This window comes from Zootoca vivipara, chromosome 8, assembly GCF_963506605.1.
Source record: "Zootoca vivipara chromosome 8, rZooViv1.1, whole genome shotgun sequence".
NCBI classification, from domain to species: domain Eukaryota; kingdom Metazoa; phylum Chordata; class Lepidosauria; order Squamata; family Lacertidae; genus Zootoca; species Zootoca vivipara.
In genome coordinates, this window is record NC_083283.1 from 31,989,976 (window position 1) to 32,010,443 (window position 20,468).

Below are 20,468 nucleotides of genomic sequence, written 5' to 3' on the forward strand. Positions count from 1 at the left end.
ATGGCCTCATTCAATACAGCTTCATGATGATGAGCTTAGGTCCTAGCTATCTGAAAGACTGAATTCCCTCATACAAACCTGCCCAGGCTTTGGGATCTTCAAGGATGGTCCTTCTCTTGGTCCCACCCAGTGCTTTTTTCAGCTGGAACTCGCCAGAACTCAGTTCCAGCACATCTTTTTCTAAGGGAAAAAGCACTGGTGGGGACACAGGAGAGAAGTTATTTGGCTCCCACCTTGCTGTCCTATCAGCAAGTGAAGACCTTCATGTTCCAACAGGCTTCTATGAACTGACTGCTTTTAATTAAAGGGCTGGTGCCATATTGTAATTCTTGGTATGTTTTAAACAGATGTGATGCATAGCTTTAATTCTATTTTGTATTTTAATGATGGATTTTTCTATAGTTTTAGTGGTTCTTGTTTTTATCCATAAGCCGCCCTGAGTCGTGTCAGGAAAAAAGGCAGGGTATAAATATATAATAAATCTGAAGCTATACAAAGTTAGATCCTTTGTACTGTTCTGCCTGCTTTCTTTATATCCTCAACTGTAACCTCACTCCATGTGCCCATTTTCCTCCCTGGGTCCCAGAATTCTCCTTATAGTTTGCTTGGTTATATCTTCATATGTATATTTTGTAGTTTGCGTCTTCCAATTAAACCATGAACATTAAGTCAAGAACAAACCTTGGTTGCAGCCCATAGTTTGTTTGAAGTGACATAAACCACAAGCTCAGGTTTGGGCATAGCGCTAAGCCAAACAATGCCTTGGCACCTGGCAGTCTCAAAGGAGGGAGAGGAGAGAGGTAGCGTGGCTTAGTGTTATGTATGAACCCAACTTCCTGTGAACATAGAGAAAAGGGAACAATGGAAGTCCTATTAACTTGCTAAAAATTCAGATATTATGACTGGAAGTCGATAGGCTCTAAAGAGGCAGGGAGGTAAAGTGGATAATAATGGTGTGAATGTATATTATTAAATGGAAAATAAATAAAAATTATATATATATAAAATAAAAATAAAATTCAAATATTACAAAAACATATAACAGCAATCACTCTAATCCTATGGCTTAATAAGTTGACGTAATGTTGTATCTGTCTAAATATTTCTTTGTCTTCAAGTTCCATCAAGCAAACGTTTGAATTTTGTATCAGGTATGTACTCAATTGCAGTCACAGCTATATTTATGGACAGATTTCAGTATGAGGAATTGCTGCCTTTATAATGGATTTATAATGGAAATGCAGACACCACTCTGCCCATTCCAAGGCAAACTGTGCTGTTAGAATATTTATTACATTCATTTTGTAGCTATGCAACTGCGAGCCCCAGTTTTAAATGAAAGAGAGCTTTCCTGACCTGTGTGATACATGAGGGGCATCTGATTTTAAAACACTGAAGTTCTGAGTGCCCATTTTACTTACAAGGATTGTTCTTGGACAATAATGTGAACTCTACTATTAGCACTGTATCAACTGAAGAAATTAGTCCACAAATGAAAGCATTTATTTCTTTCGGTGTATGACCATCATTAGTTATTCTGAGTTATGTACCTTCCTTTGCCCCTTAACATTTCCTGGATCCAGTGATTCGAGAGGTCTGGCATCCAGTTTAACACACCAACCCTTGATTAAATTCCAACAGTTGCTAGATCCAGGGATTAGAAGTCTGGCACCTACAAACTCAGAAGCAATTACCGTATATTTTATGCTTCAAACCTGACCTAGAACTGGCAACAATGGAAGATGGGATAGAACTCTTTAAGATACATCCACACCCACATTGCAGCTCCTAATGATAAAGTACACATATATGTTTGTGTGCTGAAGACAGGAGACACAAATTACTATGCATAATATCCAAGATTCATATGAAATGATCATGCCTTATTATCCTATTTTTAGAAAGGTGTCGAGAAAGAAGTACTAAGCATTTACAGCTCAATCAGTGCAACAAACTACAATATCAGCTAATGTAGAGATTGAGGCAATTAGAATACAAAGAACAAACTGAACAGCATTAATATTTATATAAAATCTTTTTGTTGCCTAGTCCAACGTTTTTAGTATCCATCACATTTATCAACCCGCTCCAATCCACTACATAGGCAGGTTAAAACAACTACATATGCAGATTCATATACGTACAGTGTAATACCTCTCTGGTTTCTGTTTTATATTTTTCAGTGTCCAGATGCCCCTCATGTTTTCTCTGAAGCATTTCCTTTTGCAATCCTTGGGCACTCTCCACCTATGGCTTCTGAACAATACCTCTTCAATTACAGTTCACTCTGCCTTAAATGAAAATATGGAGCAGGTATGCACAAAGAGTGACCTGGTCAGCCTGTGGTGGGACCTCTGATACCTCTGAATTACATACAGCTATCCCTGAAAATGGACATGTTTTCTTTATTGTTTTTCATCTTTTCTGCCATATGCTCTGAGTAACTGATCCTCTATAACTAGATTTTTTTTCTGGACAGAAGTCAGTAGTTAAGTCATACAGCTGAAATTGGGAAAGAGTCTCTGGATCCCAGAAAAGGTGCCTGCTAATTCTTTATTGGTAACAGATACTGAGCACTTGTGGTCAGCTTCTACAACAACACTGACTTTCCAAAAACAAATGTGATGAACTTTTTACTGTCAAATATTTCTATCTGTCTATATTGGCACTGGGTATGAAGGCTCCAAAAACATATCCCACACTTTATGTTGCTTTATATCTTTGCAATAGCATTTTCCAATTTTGTATTGATACATCATGGACAATTTTGTTTGTCTCTTAATAGCAAATAGTTTAGTATGTGAGCTGTGTTGATCGATATATAAATTCTTTCTTTTTTCCTGTCCTTTCTGTTTAAAATTCTGTAGAGGTTTCAGGAGGGGTTATGGTGCAATGTATTTATGTTTGTTTTTAAATGTAAATTGTTTGGAGACCTTTGGATAGTAAGCGATGTAACAGCATCTAGGTCACCCTCTATTAGTTTTAGCCAGGTCATTGCAGCTGCTGACACTTTTTGACTATTTTGCCTACCTGACACATCAGTCTTATATTAAGATTTACATTTTTTAAAAAAAAAAATTAGGGATTATTGCTTACCATACCTATATAAGTATAAATATTAGATCCTGTTCAAAGAGAAATCCAGGATGCTTCTGATACTGCCCTTACGTATATTTGTTTTCTTCTTTTCTGCTTTAGGAGAAGCTCAGAGAGATCATTTGGGCAAGACATTTTAAAGAAATACTAGCTCCTTAAGAACGTTTAGAAAACTGGACTTCCGGTCTGCCGCGCTGGCGGAGAGGTGCAGAAACTTCGAGCTCCGAGGTTTCTGGCTTAGCGGGGGGGGGGGGAATTCTGCGGGGGCGACGTGGACCCCCGTAGAACCCCGGGTAGAGCGTCCCGGGGGCAAAAAAGCTCGGCGGAGCTCCAGGAGCGACTCCCCCGCTGCCCGGTAAGCTCGTAAGAGCCCCGAGAGCCAGTGGAGTTGCAGTTGCGGGAGCCATTTTGAGCACCAACGTTACCTCCACGAAGCAAAGCTCCAAGCCTACAGCCTGCAAGCGGCGGATTCTTTCCTTTAAAAAGAAGAGATTTGGATCAAGTAAGTCAAAAATTTGTGAATTGGACTGGATAATTGGCGCTGGGAGGAGGCTTAAAAGGGAAGTCAGTCCCCCTACCTGAGTAATGGACGATGCAGTGAAGCTGGGGAAAGCCCAGAAATTTTCTTTTAAGAACTTTTTCCTGATGCAGAGTAAGCGAAAAAGATAAAGTGTGTATAAATCTCTGCAAAAGACTGTGATTTGACAAGGGGAACCCCCCCCCCGTGAACTTGGAGTTGGGTCAAAGGAAGGATCGGCTAGCCGTCTTTATGGCGTCACAATAGAAAAGAATGTGATTGTTTATATGAGTCTGAGACTGAGAGCTGCAGACAAGTAAAAGAGGAAGCTTTAAAAATAGACATCAGGGCTACTCAGTGCTAAATTTGAGACTGAATAATAAGAGAAGAAGTAAAGAAATAGAGGTTGGATCCAGTTCAGACGGGACTTTATTCTTTTTATATTTGGAAAATATAAAACATGGACAACAACAATACCACTTCCTGCTCTGTCACAATTATGGAGACGGAGAGCACCAACAGGAAGGAAGAGAAGGTTCTGGACTGTGAAAAGAATGGTACACAGTGGGACTTGATTTTGATAACAATTCTGGAAATGACAGAGGAGATTCGCAATCCTAAAGGTGTTGCAACAAGCATGGATGAGAGGACTGATGAACTAATAGAAATGAATTTCGAAATAGATTATCCATATGAATTCAGAGAGGAAGAAGAGGGAGAAGAGGAAGAAGGACTAGAGGAAGGACTAGAAGAAGACGTATGTTGTGATTTGATTTTAGGGAAAATTCTGGAAACGACAGAGGAGAACTGCAATCCTGAAGGAAATGCAATAACTACGGGAGAGACTGCTGAACCAACAGAACTGATTTTTGAGACAGAGGAGGATGAAGAAGAAATCACTGTTTCACCGGTGGGAGGGGTGGAACAGGGAAGGGATTTGATTCAAAAGGCCCCCCAAAAGGGGAAAAACAAAAAGGTTGCTATCCCAGTGAGAGAAGGGGAGAAGGAAGCAGATGGGGGGCAGAAAGAGAATGAGATTGAAGATAACATGTTGGGACTACAGCAGGGGGGGAAGGGCTGAGCAAAGCTTAGACCGGGACAGAGCAGGAGTGGGGTGAGGAAGAATTGGGGCGTGTTTTATAGATGGATAAAACACTGTTTGAACTTGGAAAGTATTAAGGAGCTGGCTGAAATCTCTGGAGACATCGATTCCAAGGAAAGGGGGTAGATTTAGTCTTAAGGGTGAGAATAAAAACGGGGGAAAGATTTTGAAAATTAACATGAATATTTTTGGGTAGAGAATATTGGGTAATAAAGGTAAAGAGAATTATGAAGGGTAAACGGTTAAAAAGAAGTTTTAAATTGGGAGAAAGAATGTAATTTTAGATTTGGAAACTGCAATAATTAGTTATTAATAAGGAACTCAAGAAGGGGAAATGAGGAAGTCTGAAATGTTTAGATTAGAAATTGGATAATGTGATTATGTCTTTTTTTCTATTTTGGTTTTTTCTTTCTACTTTTCTATATAAAATGAATAAGAATTATTTAAGAATAAGGTCATGAATTGGGAGATAGGACGTAATTCTATGATGTTTAGCTAAGATCTGGAAATGGTAAGGGTTAATTATCAACAAGGACTGTAAGAGGGGGAAGTGAAGAAGTTTGAAGAGATAAGGTGTGATAAGATTGTTACTGTATTTTTGTTTTTTGTATTTTTTGTTTAAATTTTTGTTTTTTTCCTTTTCTTTTTTCCTCTATGTTAAACTCAATAAAAATTATTATTTTTTTAAAAAAAAAGAACGTTTAGAAAACTTCTGAAATGTGTTCTTGCATGTTATATTTAGCACTATTGTATGTATGTATGTATGTATAAATAAATAAATAAATAATATTATAAAATAAAGTTTTCATAAAGAACTTGCAAGTTAAAATTTGATAAAATATTTTATGTCCATATAATACTTGTTAGGGACCCACACAAAATACAGGTGTACATTCTTTAATCTCACACATTCTACTTAACACAAGCAACTTGAAGGCTTACTTAGCTACTGGGTTATGAGAACTTATCTGTAAGAAGCATACAGTGATAAGCTAGCCAGCAATTCAGGAAAATTCAAGACCTTCCATTAAGCCTTTGTCTCGCATCAAGGTTAATCAGAATATGCCAAAGCAATAGGCCTGTTCAGGATAATCAAGACAGTTATAGTAATATTTTAGGCAGGAATTTCAGATTATCCACATTTACCAGACCAAATTCTGGTAACAATCAATGAGAACGTCTTCTATGTAAGCAGTGCTTTTTTAAATAGGGGTTCTCAAGGGTATGAATACCACCACCTTTTTTTCTAGGAGAAAAGCACTGGTTAAAATGTGGCACTTAATATAACAACTTCAGTGCGAGCACCTTTTGGTCTAGAAGAAAAGTACTGTGTGTAAGTATTATTGCATAAACAATTATTTTGCCAAGAGCAAAGTCATCACTGGAGGGGTTTAAAGATACTGAAATACTTTGTATATATTCACGAAGAAATTCAACACACAAATGGGAAATCTGCTGTATTTTGAAGGCAGGGAAAAGGAATAAGAGGGGCAAAATCTACTGATTTTTAAAAGTACTCCTGATTTCCCATTTGTGTTTTGAATCTCTTTGTAAACATATACTGTCTAAAGAAAGTATTTTTGTTTCTTCAAACCACATAGGTGATTCTTTAAAGAACCAGAGGAATCATTTACTAAGTAAGAAACAGCCAGTTGTGTAGTTTGGGAAGTGACTAATCAAGTAGCCACAACAGCTGTTCTTTAAAGAGATTTTCTGTCACGCAAAATGTTCTCATAAAGCCAACAAGTCAACAAAATGCTGAAAGGACACACACATTGATACTTTTGCTAGATATAAACTTAAAGTGCATTAGAGAATGAACTTAATGAAGGAAACATCCCCCCCCCCCTTCAATGCAAACCAAACAGGGACAATTTACTTTCAGGGTAAAAAAGTACAGTATGTGCAACCTTTCCACTATGCCATAATGCATTAGATACTGATCACATTCCTTTTCATGAGTTTTAAAAATTCACTTATCAGGACAGTGATTCTAACTATGTAGACTGTATTCCTGTACACTGCTGTTTAGACTATCCATTAAAAGCAATTAGTTCACTGAGAAGGTCAACAAATGCCCTCCTGTGACCACCTAACCAAGTTGAAGCATTAGAAACTCTCTTGATATAACGCTGCCAGTCTTGAAAATGGAATATTAAAACAAAATAAGGTCCTGGAGGACATTCTGATAATGCATGCTCCTCCCACATTGTTCATTGGCCAGACATCTCTTACATAAATAACTTTCGCATCAACATCAAGCATAACACAGCTTCAAGCAGCACTCCCCTACTGAATTATATGTAAGGAACAGCAGATGAAGAGTCAGATAGCTGTGTCTTGGAGTTATTTGTGCAGAACTGAGACCTCTACCCCTGAAAACTTCTTTGCAAAGTAAGTAAAATATTGCTTTTGCTAATCCAATAAGATGACCATGCATTGTATTTTGTATTTTTTAAAATATGTTTCTTCAACATCCACAAATGAAGAAATCTCTTAGCATTTGATGCTATTCTTTTCTTTAGAAGACACAGTCCACATCCCATTATGATCGCATCATCAAGGTCTGAAAATATTTAAATGAATTCAGTTCTCTTCGCTACAATTTTGCTGTTGCTTGTGCCTTTGTCCTCGTTGTCTATAATTTCCCTTTTTGTTATCACTCCATGTGTGCCCATAATATCAGGCCACTTCTTTCACTTCTTGCATTCTGCTCTTTGTGCCTTGTTCCAGATGTGTTCATGTCAAGGAAAGGCCTTGCTATCTCTACATATTAAGCCAAAACCCTTTTTCATTTACACCTCTGTTTAGTATGTATTTATTTTGCAAATTGACTTTTGGATCACCAATTCACTCAGTGCTCTTTGGTAATTAACTTCCTTCTATTCACTTGTTTTTCCCATCATATCCTTCTCCACCCCTTCATCCCATCTCTGACCAAACTTTTAACACTTTCTATTCCCATTCTTCTGGCCATGTTATAGAGACTGTAATCCTCTGGGGTTAGGAACTACTGTATATTGCTTGTTAACGCAATTGGAGGTTTGAATTGTGAAAGGGGTTTGAATTGTGAAAGTAATGTTAATCTACCTTCTCAAACTAAAGTAAGAATATTCTGCAACATTTATATTCTAATTTAGCTTGCTATTTTTGTATTACAGTTTTCTGTTAATACAGTTAGTGACTTCATTTTAGCATTGGCCAGAATGAAGGAAACATAATATTTTCTACCTATAAAGTTCTTAGGTTACATAGAGGAGATTAAAATATTCCTATCTTATTAAACCAGTTTTTTTAAGGTGCATTTTTATCTGCTGAACTACTAAGAAATGCCCTATACCCAGACCAAAACAATGCAAAAACTGACTGTGGGGAAAGATGACTGTGTGAGAATGTTCTATCAAATTTCTGGAGAAGAATCTCAATTTGCTCAACAGAATATAAAGAGGGGGGGAGGGAGGCTTAATGCCTTTAAGGAATCTCTTTCAGAAAATTATCATGCCTCATAGAGCACAGTGGTTGTTGTGAGTGAACAGACTGTACTGGACACCCAATTTGGGAGTATAATAGCAACATCATTGGATACAGCTTCACAAAGGCAAGTAGCATGGCATAAGGCTAAGGTTCTATGCTTGACATTGCCACATTGCTTAACTCAGCCCAGGCTGCGGAGTTGAATTGGGACATGGAGAATCAGTGATGGCCATCAATGGCTTTAATGCCATTTGAGTGGCACACTGCTGCCACCACCCCTGCAATGGGATATCCAACTCCTGTGCCCTAACATCCCACCCCCAGCTACCTTGCATTTATTAATCCTGCTGAATGCCTTAGTGCCCTTTGATAATTGTGACACAACAAAGCTGTGGTAAACAGCAACAATAAACCATCCCTCCCAGGGAATCAACAATACAAACATCATAGGATTTTGAAACTGATTCTGCTAGTTCCAGCCACATGTAAATTTCCTTCCTAGCCCCACCAACCAGCAGCTAACACTGGGTTCACAGCAATCCTAAGATTACTTCAATGTATGTTACAAGCTACAACAAAAAGAGGTGCGTAGGGATGGGCAGGCTGGGAAGGAACTGGTTGTGTCCTTGGGAAGAGGCACCCCTTGTAATCTTTCAGGTGAACCAGATTCACCTTGGTGCCCCTCTGTCCTTCCTGCTCAGGCTCTCCTGATTGGCTGGAAGCAGAGAGGCCAGCTGACAAGATGGGCTGCAAGTGCAGTATTATCTCTGCCCACCATCCCCACCTCAGGCAGAAAGAAGACCATGTGAAAATCTATTTTGTCACAGAAGTAAATACAGTAAAAATAAACGGCAACATTAAAGTAACTAAGCATGTATGCAAACTTCCACACTTATTATTCCCATTATGTAATAGATTCTGAAATTAATTGTCTATCTGCCATTGTTTTAGCCTAAGTAAGCGTATCTTGATTATAGCTGCATCCTTTTACTCACCAAGGTGTCCCATGGAACTCAGTGAAGCTTACTTCTAAATCGACATGCATAGGATCTGTCAGCTTCATATATTTGGCAGAATTGTGTTCTTACTGTGAATACAGTTCATTTATTAAACAATCTTATTTTCATTGAAGGTTTGCTCTGTGGTTATCTTTAGTGAATCTTGCATATCTTAATGGGTCCATTGTTTTACCATTAGCAAGCTCATATTGGCAAGAATGTGCATAAAAGTGTTTTCAGTCGACTCTGGGGAAAACAATACTGCCTACTTTTTGCCTGCTTATTTGAATTGGTTACTTATGTGAATCATTATGGGGAAATAGGAAACTATGGTCAGTAATATTACAATTCTATTTCATTCCCCTTAGGAACTAATTCTTCACTATCTTTTTTCCACATTCTCAGAATTTCCCCTTAATATTATTTTATGCTTCCAAACTCGCACTGCTTTAAAAAGATGAAAATGTAATCAGCCTCAAAGAATGAACAAATACCATAAAATCCTGCTGTATTGTTTATTCTTTGGGAACATGGCTTCTCGTTAGATCAGTTAAACTAAAATATTAGCAATAAATAAAAATTTGAAACTAAGATCTGTAACAGTAGTAGTCCTGTGCCGTTATTTCAACAGCATAGTCTGTTCAATGCAAACCAAAATTGTTTGTAGAATGTACATGATTATTTTTAATTGTCTAATCTAATTTAAAGCCTTGGGATAGGATAGGTAACAATAAACATAAAAATCTGTTTAAATTCTAAATCTTATAACATCTCATTGAGGCTGCAATCCTACAGACATCCGGAAGTAAGCTACTTTGAACTCAATGGAGCTTAGTTTTGAGCACTGAAAATCTTTCAAGATATCATTGTGAGTTGGAGGTGCCAGATTCCTCTATTACCTAATAGGTGTTAGGTTCAAGCCCCCTGAATTCCTGGATCCAGCAGGAATAGCCAGGCCAGCCTGATGATGGCTACTAAGTATGAGTTGTTAACAATGGCAAAGTGATGAACCATTATTGTAACATTAAGAAAGCTGGGGCTCTGTGACAGACAGCTGTCAGGAGGGCCTATTCTCCAGCTGTGAGTTAGTTTGCAGGCCAAAGGCCAGAGTTTGAAGAAGAGTAGTTTCTTTTAGGATTGCGGTTGGCTGGGATGTGAGCTTGGGAGGAAAAGGTGGCGGACCATGAAACGCAGCAAGCTGGAACAGAGCAACGGAGAGTGCCATGGCTAATTTCTGCTGACATCTAAAAATGAGGCCATGGGAAAGCAAGAACCCCTTGGAGTGTAGTGCTGTGACCCCCTCCACCACAGGCTCAGGTTGTATATATGTGTAAATAAACCATATATCATAAAAACACCAGAATCTCCGCTGTGCCTTGTTTCCAAAGAAAACACGAACCTTGGGTAACCACCTGGGACCCCTGGAATCTCACACCGCTTGGAGATTGCTGTGGCGTGCATCAATACCTTGGGAAACATGCTGGCATATATTATGCTACTAGTAAAATAGAGCTGAGTGTTGGCAGCATAGTGATGACACCAAACCTTGTAGACCCAGATTATCTCCCACCATAGTTTCATGTACAGTAGTTGTCCCATATGTAATTTTGTTTGTTCTGTCTTGGAATGTTCTTTTCTGTTAGGTGATAAATTTTATGGACTGAACTGTGGGGTTAATGATGTGAAAATATCTTTTTAGATTTTTCTAGTAATCAGGGTGTCTTTGTACCACATTCCAGCTGAGTAATGTAGAAATACATCCCTATTTATAGGAAGACATATACAAATGTCTCCTTTTCTCGGGGCATCTCAGGTCACCTGGGAAGAGACCAATGCCTGGTGGCAGAGAACGTGCTTTGCATACAGAAGGTCTCAAGGCTGTACAGAGTTCAGTAATTTTTCTTCTTCTGCATTTTTTATTTTGGAAGCCAAATACCTCAGGGCTGCATGGAAGAAGAGTGCATGAAGACTGCTTAACCCCTTCCTCTCTAGCCATTTTTTCACCTTCTTTTTCACCCATGGGGGTCTCCACCATCTCCTTTCCTCTTGTGGGTAAAAAGGCACCTTATAGAGGGTGATTTTAACCCAAAAATAACCTTTTCCTGCCTTTCCGAGGCTGAAAAATGCCAGAAGGATCAGAGAGCTCTGCTTAACATTTAACTTGAACATTACTTATGAGATTATATCTGTGAAACTTCCACAAACTGGGACAGGGACTGGATAGTTTTAGCCCCGTGTAATCAAAACCATTGACATTCCTTATGCCTTCCTCGTTGCAGTTAGCAAATCATTATTCAGTGAGGCAGAGTTGGTCAGAGCTTTGTTACCACGGACTATTGGCTGGGTATGAACTCTGTAAATTTATACTGTATATGTAGTCATCTTTACATGGGAAGAAGACTGAAGCAGCAGCAAAGGCTTGCATAACCTTTAAAGGTCAAAACATAGTTGTAGGAGAAGTTTGGGTTAAAAAAAATGTTTGTGTGGTGTACTTGCCTGTTTTGATTGGGAGTAGGGAAGACCCAGGTGGCGCTGTGGTTAAACCACTGAGCCTAGGGCTTGCTGATCAGAAGGTCGGCGGTTCGAATCCCTGTGACGGGGTGAGCTCCCATTGCTTGGTCCCAGCTCCTGCCAACCTAGCAGTTCGAAAGCACATCAAAATGCAAGTAGATAAATAGGAACCGCTACAGCGGGAAGGTAAACGGCATTTCCATGTGCTGCTCTGGTTTGCCAGAAGCGGCTTTGTCATGCTGGCCACATGACCTGGAAGCTATATGCCGGCTCCCTTGGCCAATAATGCGAGATGAGCGCGCAACCCCAGAGTCGGTCACGACTGGACCCAATGGTCAGGGGTCCCTTTACCTAGGGAAGAAATAGTTCCTCTTTAGCACTGTTTCTCATATAAATAGCACGCTCTTGAACGTGCCATGAGCCCCTGCAATGGAAATAAAAATACAAGGACGTGTGGATATAATCAGTGCTATTTTTCTAGAAAAAATGGTGCCGGAACTCACCATGAACACCTCCTTTGTTCTCTTATAATGGCAATGGCACCCACCTGAGAGCTGCTGGAACTCAGTTCCAGCTGGGGGAAAAAAGCCCTGGACATAATAAAGTCATAGAGGGAAGAATTCTGAAGGAACCATAGTTCTATGTGCGTGGTGGTGTATTTACAATGTCTGCTGCTGCTGGGCAGAATAAATTTGTTTTCCAAGGTTCAATAATAAATTCTACATAATGTTATGTGCCAGCCCAATCTCTGAGTGGGAAGAGACTCCAGGGGTTCCAAGCGTTTTCTAGAGTTTGGCTTCCTTGGAATGATGGTCAATACAGTACAGACTTTTGTGTCTTTAGGATGTGAGGTTTCATTTACACATATACAGTATAGAACCTGAGTGTAGGATGGAGGAGCTGAGAGCTTTAACAAGATCTTTGAGAGGTTTTGTTTTTTAAATCAAGCAGTGTATAAATTTTATAAAATATTTTTTCTTGTTTCTCTGTTGTTTCCAGGGAAGCCCCAAAGCCTAGAACTGAGCAGACTTTTCTGTCTCTTGCCTCCAGCATCTCTAAGACACAACTCTCTCACTGCACAGGGAAAATGCCTACCCCATTTCATGTTGAGCCCTATCACTTAGTTGTAGCCATTGCAAACCAGCTCATTCTTTACTACCCCATTGCCCTCAAGTCTTCTCTTTGCTAGGAAAACCATACCCTGTTATTTCCTTCAACCTTCCCTTATAAAACGGGCAAGCATTAGGCAGGGTTTTTTAAATTTCTTTTTACTAAAGTTGTAGATTAACATTATAGGTATATTTCACACTTTTTGTTGCTTAATTACAATGAGAATATTCTGGTGTTTCTAGAGTGCCATACCAAATTCCCATGTTAGTTTTATTTTAAAAAAATTAAAAAGTTAACTTTTTTAAAAGCTGCTTGTTATTTATAATTATGTTGCTTTTACAGTTTACATTCTGGGTGGTTTTTGTCCCTGTGAGGGGTTTGTTAACTGCTCAGCCTTAGGCTGTATCTTCTTCAGTACATATAAAATTGGCACTTAAAAAGGAAATAGGTTGTTAATAGCTATTCAGTGCTTTATATAATAAATGAGAAACATACTAGGCTGCCGGTGTTTAGGTTCTTTTGGCCTTGCGAGCGTGCCCTTAGGGAGTCCAACCCGCAAATTTCTGGGTACCGGCCTAAATGGTCTTGCTCGTTCCTGAGGGGAAGCAGCAGCAGCAGCACAAAAGCGTCTGTCTGAGTGGGGATGTCGCCACATAGGCACCACTGCGCTCCCCACGGCGGACAGCCGAGAGGGGCCCCACTCCTCGGCTGAGGCGCTAATTTCCTCCTTTGGCGGTCGAGCCTTGTTCTAGCGCAGGCCGCTTCAGCTTCGCGAGGCGAGCGCACCGGCGCCGCGCTGTTCCTCCGGCGAGACCCCTCAGGCCGCCGCCGCCGCCCCTGCTCTCCCTCGACTCCGGAGGCGGGAATCTCTTCCACGAGCCCGCCGCTCGCTCGCGGCCTTTCCTCACGCCTCTTCCTCGTGCAGCCGGCTCCGTCTGACGGCGCCCCATTCGCGCCTCCTCTTTTGTGGGTGTGTGCACTTCGCCCGTCCCTCCTCCTCCTCCTCTCTCGGGCTGGGCTTCCCCCTGCACAGATGGCTCCTTCTGGTGTCTCCCACAGGTCGCCGCGGGAGACGGACTGGCAGCGACACCATGAAGCGCGCCTTCCTGAAGCTGTTCCAGTCCGGCCAGAGCAAGCAGGACACCTGCTACGAAGGGGTCGTGTGCGAAGCCGACGCCGCCTCGGTCGCCTCGCAGGATGTGTTTAAGGTAAAGCGCCTGGCCGCCCGAGTTCGGCGGCACTTAAAGTCCCGGTAGGTTAATGGGGTATAAGATTGAAGCCTGAAGCAGCCGCCCATCGCGGGGCTGCCGGGAACAGGTATGCAGTGTCTTCAGATCTGTGCTTCTGGGGAAATCCTGTTCTGGGTCCTTGGTCTCTTTTCCGGCCAGGATTAACCATGGAGGAAGATCCGTCGGAAATTCAACAGGCCAAAGTTTTCCTTTTGGTGCACCTCCATACTGGCAGACTCTGCACCTGTTGAATCTCTTCCTGGTAAACATGTTAAGTGCACAAAGTGATGGTCCAAAGGCAGTTTCAATACCCTGGCCAAGAAGTCCAGGTTGCTGAAAACTCAGCTCTTAAAAATGATGCATGTATTGGGAATGTACTTGTTTCTGGGATCTAAAACTTCTCTAAAACCTCCTTTGAGTCATAATGTTGGACTAGGTTACCTTTTAGAATTCTATGGTTGTTCTTAAAAAAACACCTATTTTGTAGAATGGAGAAGAATGGAATGAATTTGTAGGATGTTTTGAGTTCAGTTTATGTAGTTTAAAATGCACACGTTTTAAGGGTTACTTGCTGCTAATCTGTTTTGTGTTGCCTTTAACAGCAATATCAGAACTAACTCAAATTAATCTGGTAATTTCCTATGACTCACAAGATTCAGATATGTTGCAATCATAAAAAGTTTTAATCTTTTCGTTGGCCTTGATCCAAAGGTTAATATAGGATATAGGTCTTAGGACCTCTCTCCATGTGAAAAAACAAAACAAAAAACAAAGCACGCAACAGATGCCTCCCCCCCCCCCCAAGTCATATATTCATCATATCCACACTCTGGCTCATATGCCATAATGTACTATTCCAATGTAATGAATGCAAGTAGCATTGCTGGAGAGAAAGCCATATTCTTTGATTCTATCTCTTGTTTTAAGAATTATGTTGTAGCACCACACTATGTTGTAAGCACCACACTATGATATTTTCAGAGCTAATACAGCTCAATAAATTGAGCCAAAACTAGAACCCTGCATTTGCTGTCCTGTGAGCCTGGAGGAAAAATTGTCTCCTGAACAAAGATAAGTGGGATAGAATCATAGACTTGTAGAGTTGGAAAGGGTCATCATTCTAGTCCACACCCTGCAATGCAGGAATCACAGCTAAAAAATCCCTGACAGTTGACCATCCAACCTCTGTTTAAAAACCTCCAGTGAAGAAGAGCCCAACATCCTCCAAGGTAGTCGGTCCTACTGTTAAACAGTTCTTGCTGTCAGAAAGTTCTTCCTAATGTTTAGTCAGAATCTCCTTTCTTGTAATTTGAATTCATTGGTTTGGGTCTTCCCCTCTGGAGCCGTTGAAAACAAGCTTTCTGCATCTTCCATGTGACGGCCCTTTAGATATACCGTATTAGGCAAAACAGTCTTGGTTTCCACACCTTTTATCATCTTGGTCACCCTTTTCTGCACTCTCTTTTATTAGATTAAAAGATGATTCATACCAATGTAATCCAATTTGGTTAACTTTTAGCTTCCTGGCTCTAACAGATTAAAAGCATGTCTATAGAATGTGGCATTTCAGTACTACATTCTCTTTGAAAATAAGTATTATTGCATTTAAAAAATAATAATAATCCAAAATTAGGTGATCTCAGATGGAAGTACCTGCAGACTACGAAGTTTCATTAAGAAGAATCGGGATGGTCTTAAGAAACTGGATGAGCTAAATGCCACTCCATTGCATCATGCTGCAGCAGGAGGTCAACTTGAGCTAATGCAAATGATTATAGATGGTTCTTCAACTGAAGGTGACAAAAATCATTATTATTTAAAGCATGTATCTATTGATCAGCACATATAAAATTTCATGGGAGAAGTCTTGTGTTCTAGTCTCAGCATGTTGGGATGTGTATCTACCGTGTTTCTCATATTATAAGACATGTCTTATATTCATTTTTTCCTCAAAAAAACACACTATGGCTTATTTTCAAGGGATGTCTTATTTTTTTCCTCCTCCTCCTGCCGCGGCCGGCATTGCTGCTGCACCTATCACTATGTCTTATTTTCGGGGTATGGCTTATATTCCTTGAATGCTTAAAAATCCTGCTATGGCTTATTTTATGGGTATGTCTTAAAATATGAGAAACAGGGTAGTCAGTCAACTAAACTCATATCCAATCCATAGTATCATGTTTTGACTTTATTAATAGCTTGAGCACAAAACTTGATAACCACACAGTATAGCAGCTACTTCATTAACTAATGAGATCACATTACCTTTGTGTGTGCCTCTTCACAACAAATCCCCACACTACCATATGTAGGTCTACTAAATGTTTTCACTGTCTCGTGCTGCGTTGCCTTGAGGCATCAGCCACGCAGAGGACATTTCTCTCTGCTTATGTACCCATGTGGCACTCAGGTGACAATGGTAGGTCTTCTGATAACTGGTGAAAGGAGCATGTGATGCAAAGGAGATGCGCTTATAGCTTAATGGGATGTCGCCCACCTCAAAAAGCAGTTGTAATGGTGAGCACCCAAGTAATATTTGTGTGCAATTCCATTCTCAGGGTTAGTCATTCTGCATCTTTTTCTGGGTTCATGAGTGCAAAGCAGCCTTCTTCCACTGTGGAACAATAGTCCTCATCCAAAGCTGCCATAACAGTCTTCCAGGTTTTCCCATTCTACCTTCAGGGCAGTTGCAGCGATGCTTGCACATGCAGACCTGAGTGTTTGCATAGGCTAAGAACTCATTACTTTACCACTTTGCTAGCAGATTAAGCTCCTCATTTACAGTAACATCACAAGGGCTCACTAAGAATTTTCGAATGTGGATCTCCATGGTCTGTAGTTTCAGGTTGCTCTCTCTGTGTGTGTATGCAAAGAACAACATGCATGCCTTGTGCCTCCTAAATCTGTTCTGGAGGGTTGAGGGAAGCACCAGAACAGATTCAGGAGGCACTGTGGTTTACACAAGAGAGGAGAGGCAGAAAAGTTACATTGCATGGCTAAAAGTTGTTGCACTACCTGTAGTATAACTATTTAATTGGATACTGCCCTGGATCTGCATGTCCAAACTTATGTGTTTCTTGAGGAGCAGCTCCCTATATCACATGATTAAAGGTAAAGGGACCCCTGACCATTAGGTCCAGTCGTGACCGACTCTGGGGTTGCGCGCTCATCTCGCATTATTGGCCGAGGGAGCCGGCGTACAGCTTCCAGGTCATGTGGTCAGCATGACAAAGCCGCTTCTGGCAAACCAGAGCAGCACATGGAAACGCCGTTTACCTTCCCGCTGTAGCGGTTCCTATTTATCTACTTGCATTTTGACGTGCTTTCGAACTGCTAGGTTGGCAGGAGCTGGGACCAAGCAACAGGAGCTCACCCCGTCACAGGGATTCGAACCGCCGACCTTCTGATCAGCAAGCCCTAGGCTCAGTGGTTTAACCACAGCGCCACCTGGGTCCCTCTATATCACAGGCCCCTCAGTTTTAAAAGCAGTTAATATCACATGATTAACTGCTTTTAAAACTGAGGGGCCTTTTAAAACCAGTTAAATGTTTTCTGCAGTTCAGATAAAAAATTGAAAAGTAGAGATGGACATGCTCAAGTTCTTGGCCGTATCTAAAGTAACTCTTTAGATCCCCAGACCATTATTTTCATGGCTATTGGAATACTTTTATGTTGTAAATAGAGGTAACAAAAATTACATATGTATCCAGTGTCCTGTCCTCCATATAATACTAAATTTAGTTTGTGCCACCTCTGGAACTTCTCTGGGGAAGTTGGAAGTGCCTAGTAAATAGCAAACAGAGACTGGCGTCCAACTAGCCATACTCAGAGCAGACCCACTGAAATCAGTGGGCTTCATTTACTTGTTCATTTGTTTCTGTAGGTCTACTCTTGAGTGTGACTTAACTGTGGATATGTAGGTGTCACAGTGGCCGGAGTGGACTACTTCAGAGTAACGACGCTACGCAGCTCTGCATTTTATTCTTTTATTGGTGCTGCGTATTTACAGTGCTCAAGTCATTGCTATTTACACGGAGCGATGTTGTCAGTCGGTTTCAGAACCTCCTAATGGCTTTTGGCGCGTCTTTCTCCAACACAAAAGCTTTGGCAGACCCATCCTCTTGCCCCTCCTCTTCCTGCGTAATTCTGGAGTTGGGGGGATGGGTCTTCCCCCCTTACTTGCCCCTTCCTGTCCCACCTGGGACCCTGGCTCCTCTACCCTGCCTGAGCCTCGGACACGACTTCCTGCTTCCCCACTGGAATCGGAACTCTCCCTGCTTTCCCCTTTGCTCGGGGACGGGCTTGAACTCAGGAGGGGAGGGACTTCGCGATATCCCCTGTCCCTCACATCCACCCCCCTCCCAAGCTCTCCTTCACCCCTCCCCAGGCCCCCCCCATGTGTCGGTGACGACTGGAAGCCTAAAAACTCGGTGCTCTCCGATCCCGTTGGTGTGAACACCTCCCCCCAGTCCTGCGAGCCCCCCCCTTCCGCCTGGGAGGACGGGAATCCCAAAAAGTCCGTGGCGTCTGAGCTGGTGGGGGTAAAAATGTTTTGCCAATCTGCTCCTTCCTCTGACTGGGTGGATCTTGGCGACACCCATACCTCATCCTCTGGTTCCTCAAACTCCGCTTCCCAGCGCCATGGTGAGCTGTTCTCCCGTGCCTCCTCCTCCTCCCCCTCCCTTTCCATGTGCCAGGGCTTGGGTCTGTGGGGAAAGAGTGCGTGAAATTCTTCCACCAAGAATTCCTCCTGTATCTGAGTGGCGGGAACCCATTCATTCTGGGACGGTGGAGCATCCTCCCATGCCATGAGGTACTCCAGGCCCCCCACCCCCCACCTTGAATCCAGGATGGCCGTGGCCTCATTGAGTTGCTCCCTGTTTTCCCTCTCCCCCCCTCCCTCGGGGGTTTGTTCGCTGTCCCTGAGCCTGCTGCTTTCCCTGTACGGCGACAGCAGCGATCTATGAAACACTGGATGCACCCTCATGTCCTCTGGCAGTGCCAGCCTGTATGCCACCGGGTTGACCTGTTGCGTGACCGTGAAGGGGCCCAGCCATTTGGGTGCCAACTTCTTGCACCTCCCTCTGGTGGGAAGGCCCTCCGAGGACAACCACACCTTGTCCCCCACCCTGATGACCTCCCCTTGTCGCCTGTGGCGATCTGCCCCCTTTTTGTACGCTTCCTTGGCCCTCTCCAAGTGTTCTCTGAGCTGCTGGTGCACCGTCTCCAGTTCCTCTGCCCAATCCTCAGCCTGTGGGCCCTCCTCCTCCTCCTCCTCCCTCTCCCTCTCTGGGAAAGATCTGAGGTCGCGCCCGTAATTGGCCTTAAAGGGCGACACCCCTGTGGAGACGTGCACTGCATTGTTGTAGGCAAATTCTGCTAGTGGCAAGCGATCCACCCAGTCCGTTTGCCGCTGGCTGACGTAGCATCTCAGGTACTGCTGCAGAATGGCGTTGACCCTCTCCGCTTGTCCGTTGGTCTGCGGGTGTCTAGCCGTCGACAAGCTGACCTCCACCTGCAGGAGGTTCATGAGCCGCCGCCAGAACCTGGAAACAAATTGGCGGCCACGATCCGAAATAACCCTTAAAGGTAATCCATGCAGTCTGAAAATGTGATCAACAAACAGTTTGGCTGTCTCTTCTGCCGAGACTGCCCTGGCACACGGTATAAAGTGACACATTTTGGACATGAGGTCCACCACCACCAACACTGCAGTCTTACCCCTGGACGAAGGCAGATCTGTGATGAAGTCCATGGACACCACTTCCCACGGCCTGTGTGGTGTGGCTAAGGGCTCCAGCAACCCTGGTGGCGCTGCTCTGACCACCTTCGCCCGCTGGCAGGTGGTACAGCCCCTTACATAGTCTCGAACATCTTCCCGCACCCCTGGCCACCAGAAGTGTCTCATGACTAGGTGAGCGGTTTTGTCCCTTCCAAAATGCCCCGCTGTAGGGTTGTCGTGCATCTGCTTGAGGACCGTACGTCGAAGCTGGGTGGTGGGTAGGTACAGCGCACCCTTGTAGAAAAGCAGCCCTCTGCGTTCTGCAAAGTCTTTTGCCTGCTCCCTCCCCCCTCTCAGTTCTCTGAAGATGCGGTTGGCAAATTCATCCGCTGCCGTCAGTGCTGTGAGTTCTGCCTCGCTCACCACAGCTGCTCCGCAGGACCATGCCGACGGGGGGAAAATGTGCCTTGGGGCTGGTGGCGCCTCCTCCTCCATGTACTCTGGCTTGCGGGAGAGGGCATCCGCCCTGACATTCTGCTCCCCCGGGATGTAGTGGATGGAGAAGTTGAAGTTCGAGAAGAACTCTGCCCACCGTATCTGCCGCTGGTTGAGCACCCTGGCAGTTCTCCAGAACTCCAGGTTCTTGTGGTCTGTGCACACCTGGATGGGGTGCTTTGCGCCCACCAGGAAGTGTCGCCAGTGCTGGAAC

General features: G+C 42.7%; 1 protein-coding gene across 3 annotated transcripts in view; it reads left to right on the forward strand.

Annotated features, from left to right (window-relative positions):
* The first annotated feature begins 6,991 nt into the window (after positions 1-6,991).
* Positions 6,992-20,468, forward strand: part of TRPA1 (transient receptor potential cation channel subfamily A member 1) — a 44,688-nt gene continuing 31,211 nt past the window's right edge. Inside the window, exons 1-3 of one of the 3 annotated variants that reach the window (XM_060277750.1) lie at positions 6,992-7,109; positions 13,868-14,016; positions 15,671-15,833. In XM_060277750.1, the coding sequence (XP_060133733.1) occupies positions 13,900-14,016; positions 15,671-15,833 (280 nt within the window). In that variant the 5' untranslated portion in view covers positions 6,992-7,109; positions 13,868-13,899. Of the gene's footprint in view, positions 7,110-13,829; positions 14,017-15,670; positions 15,834-17,920; positions 17,958-20,468 lie in introns of those variants that run through there. The other 2 variants (XM_035125682.2, XM_060277751.1) reach the window with 2 other exon arrangements.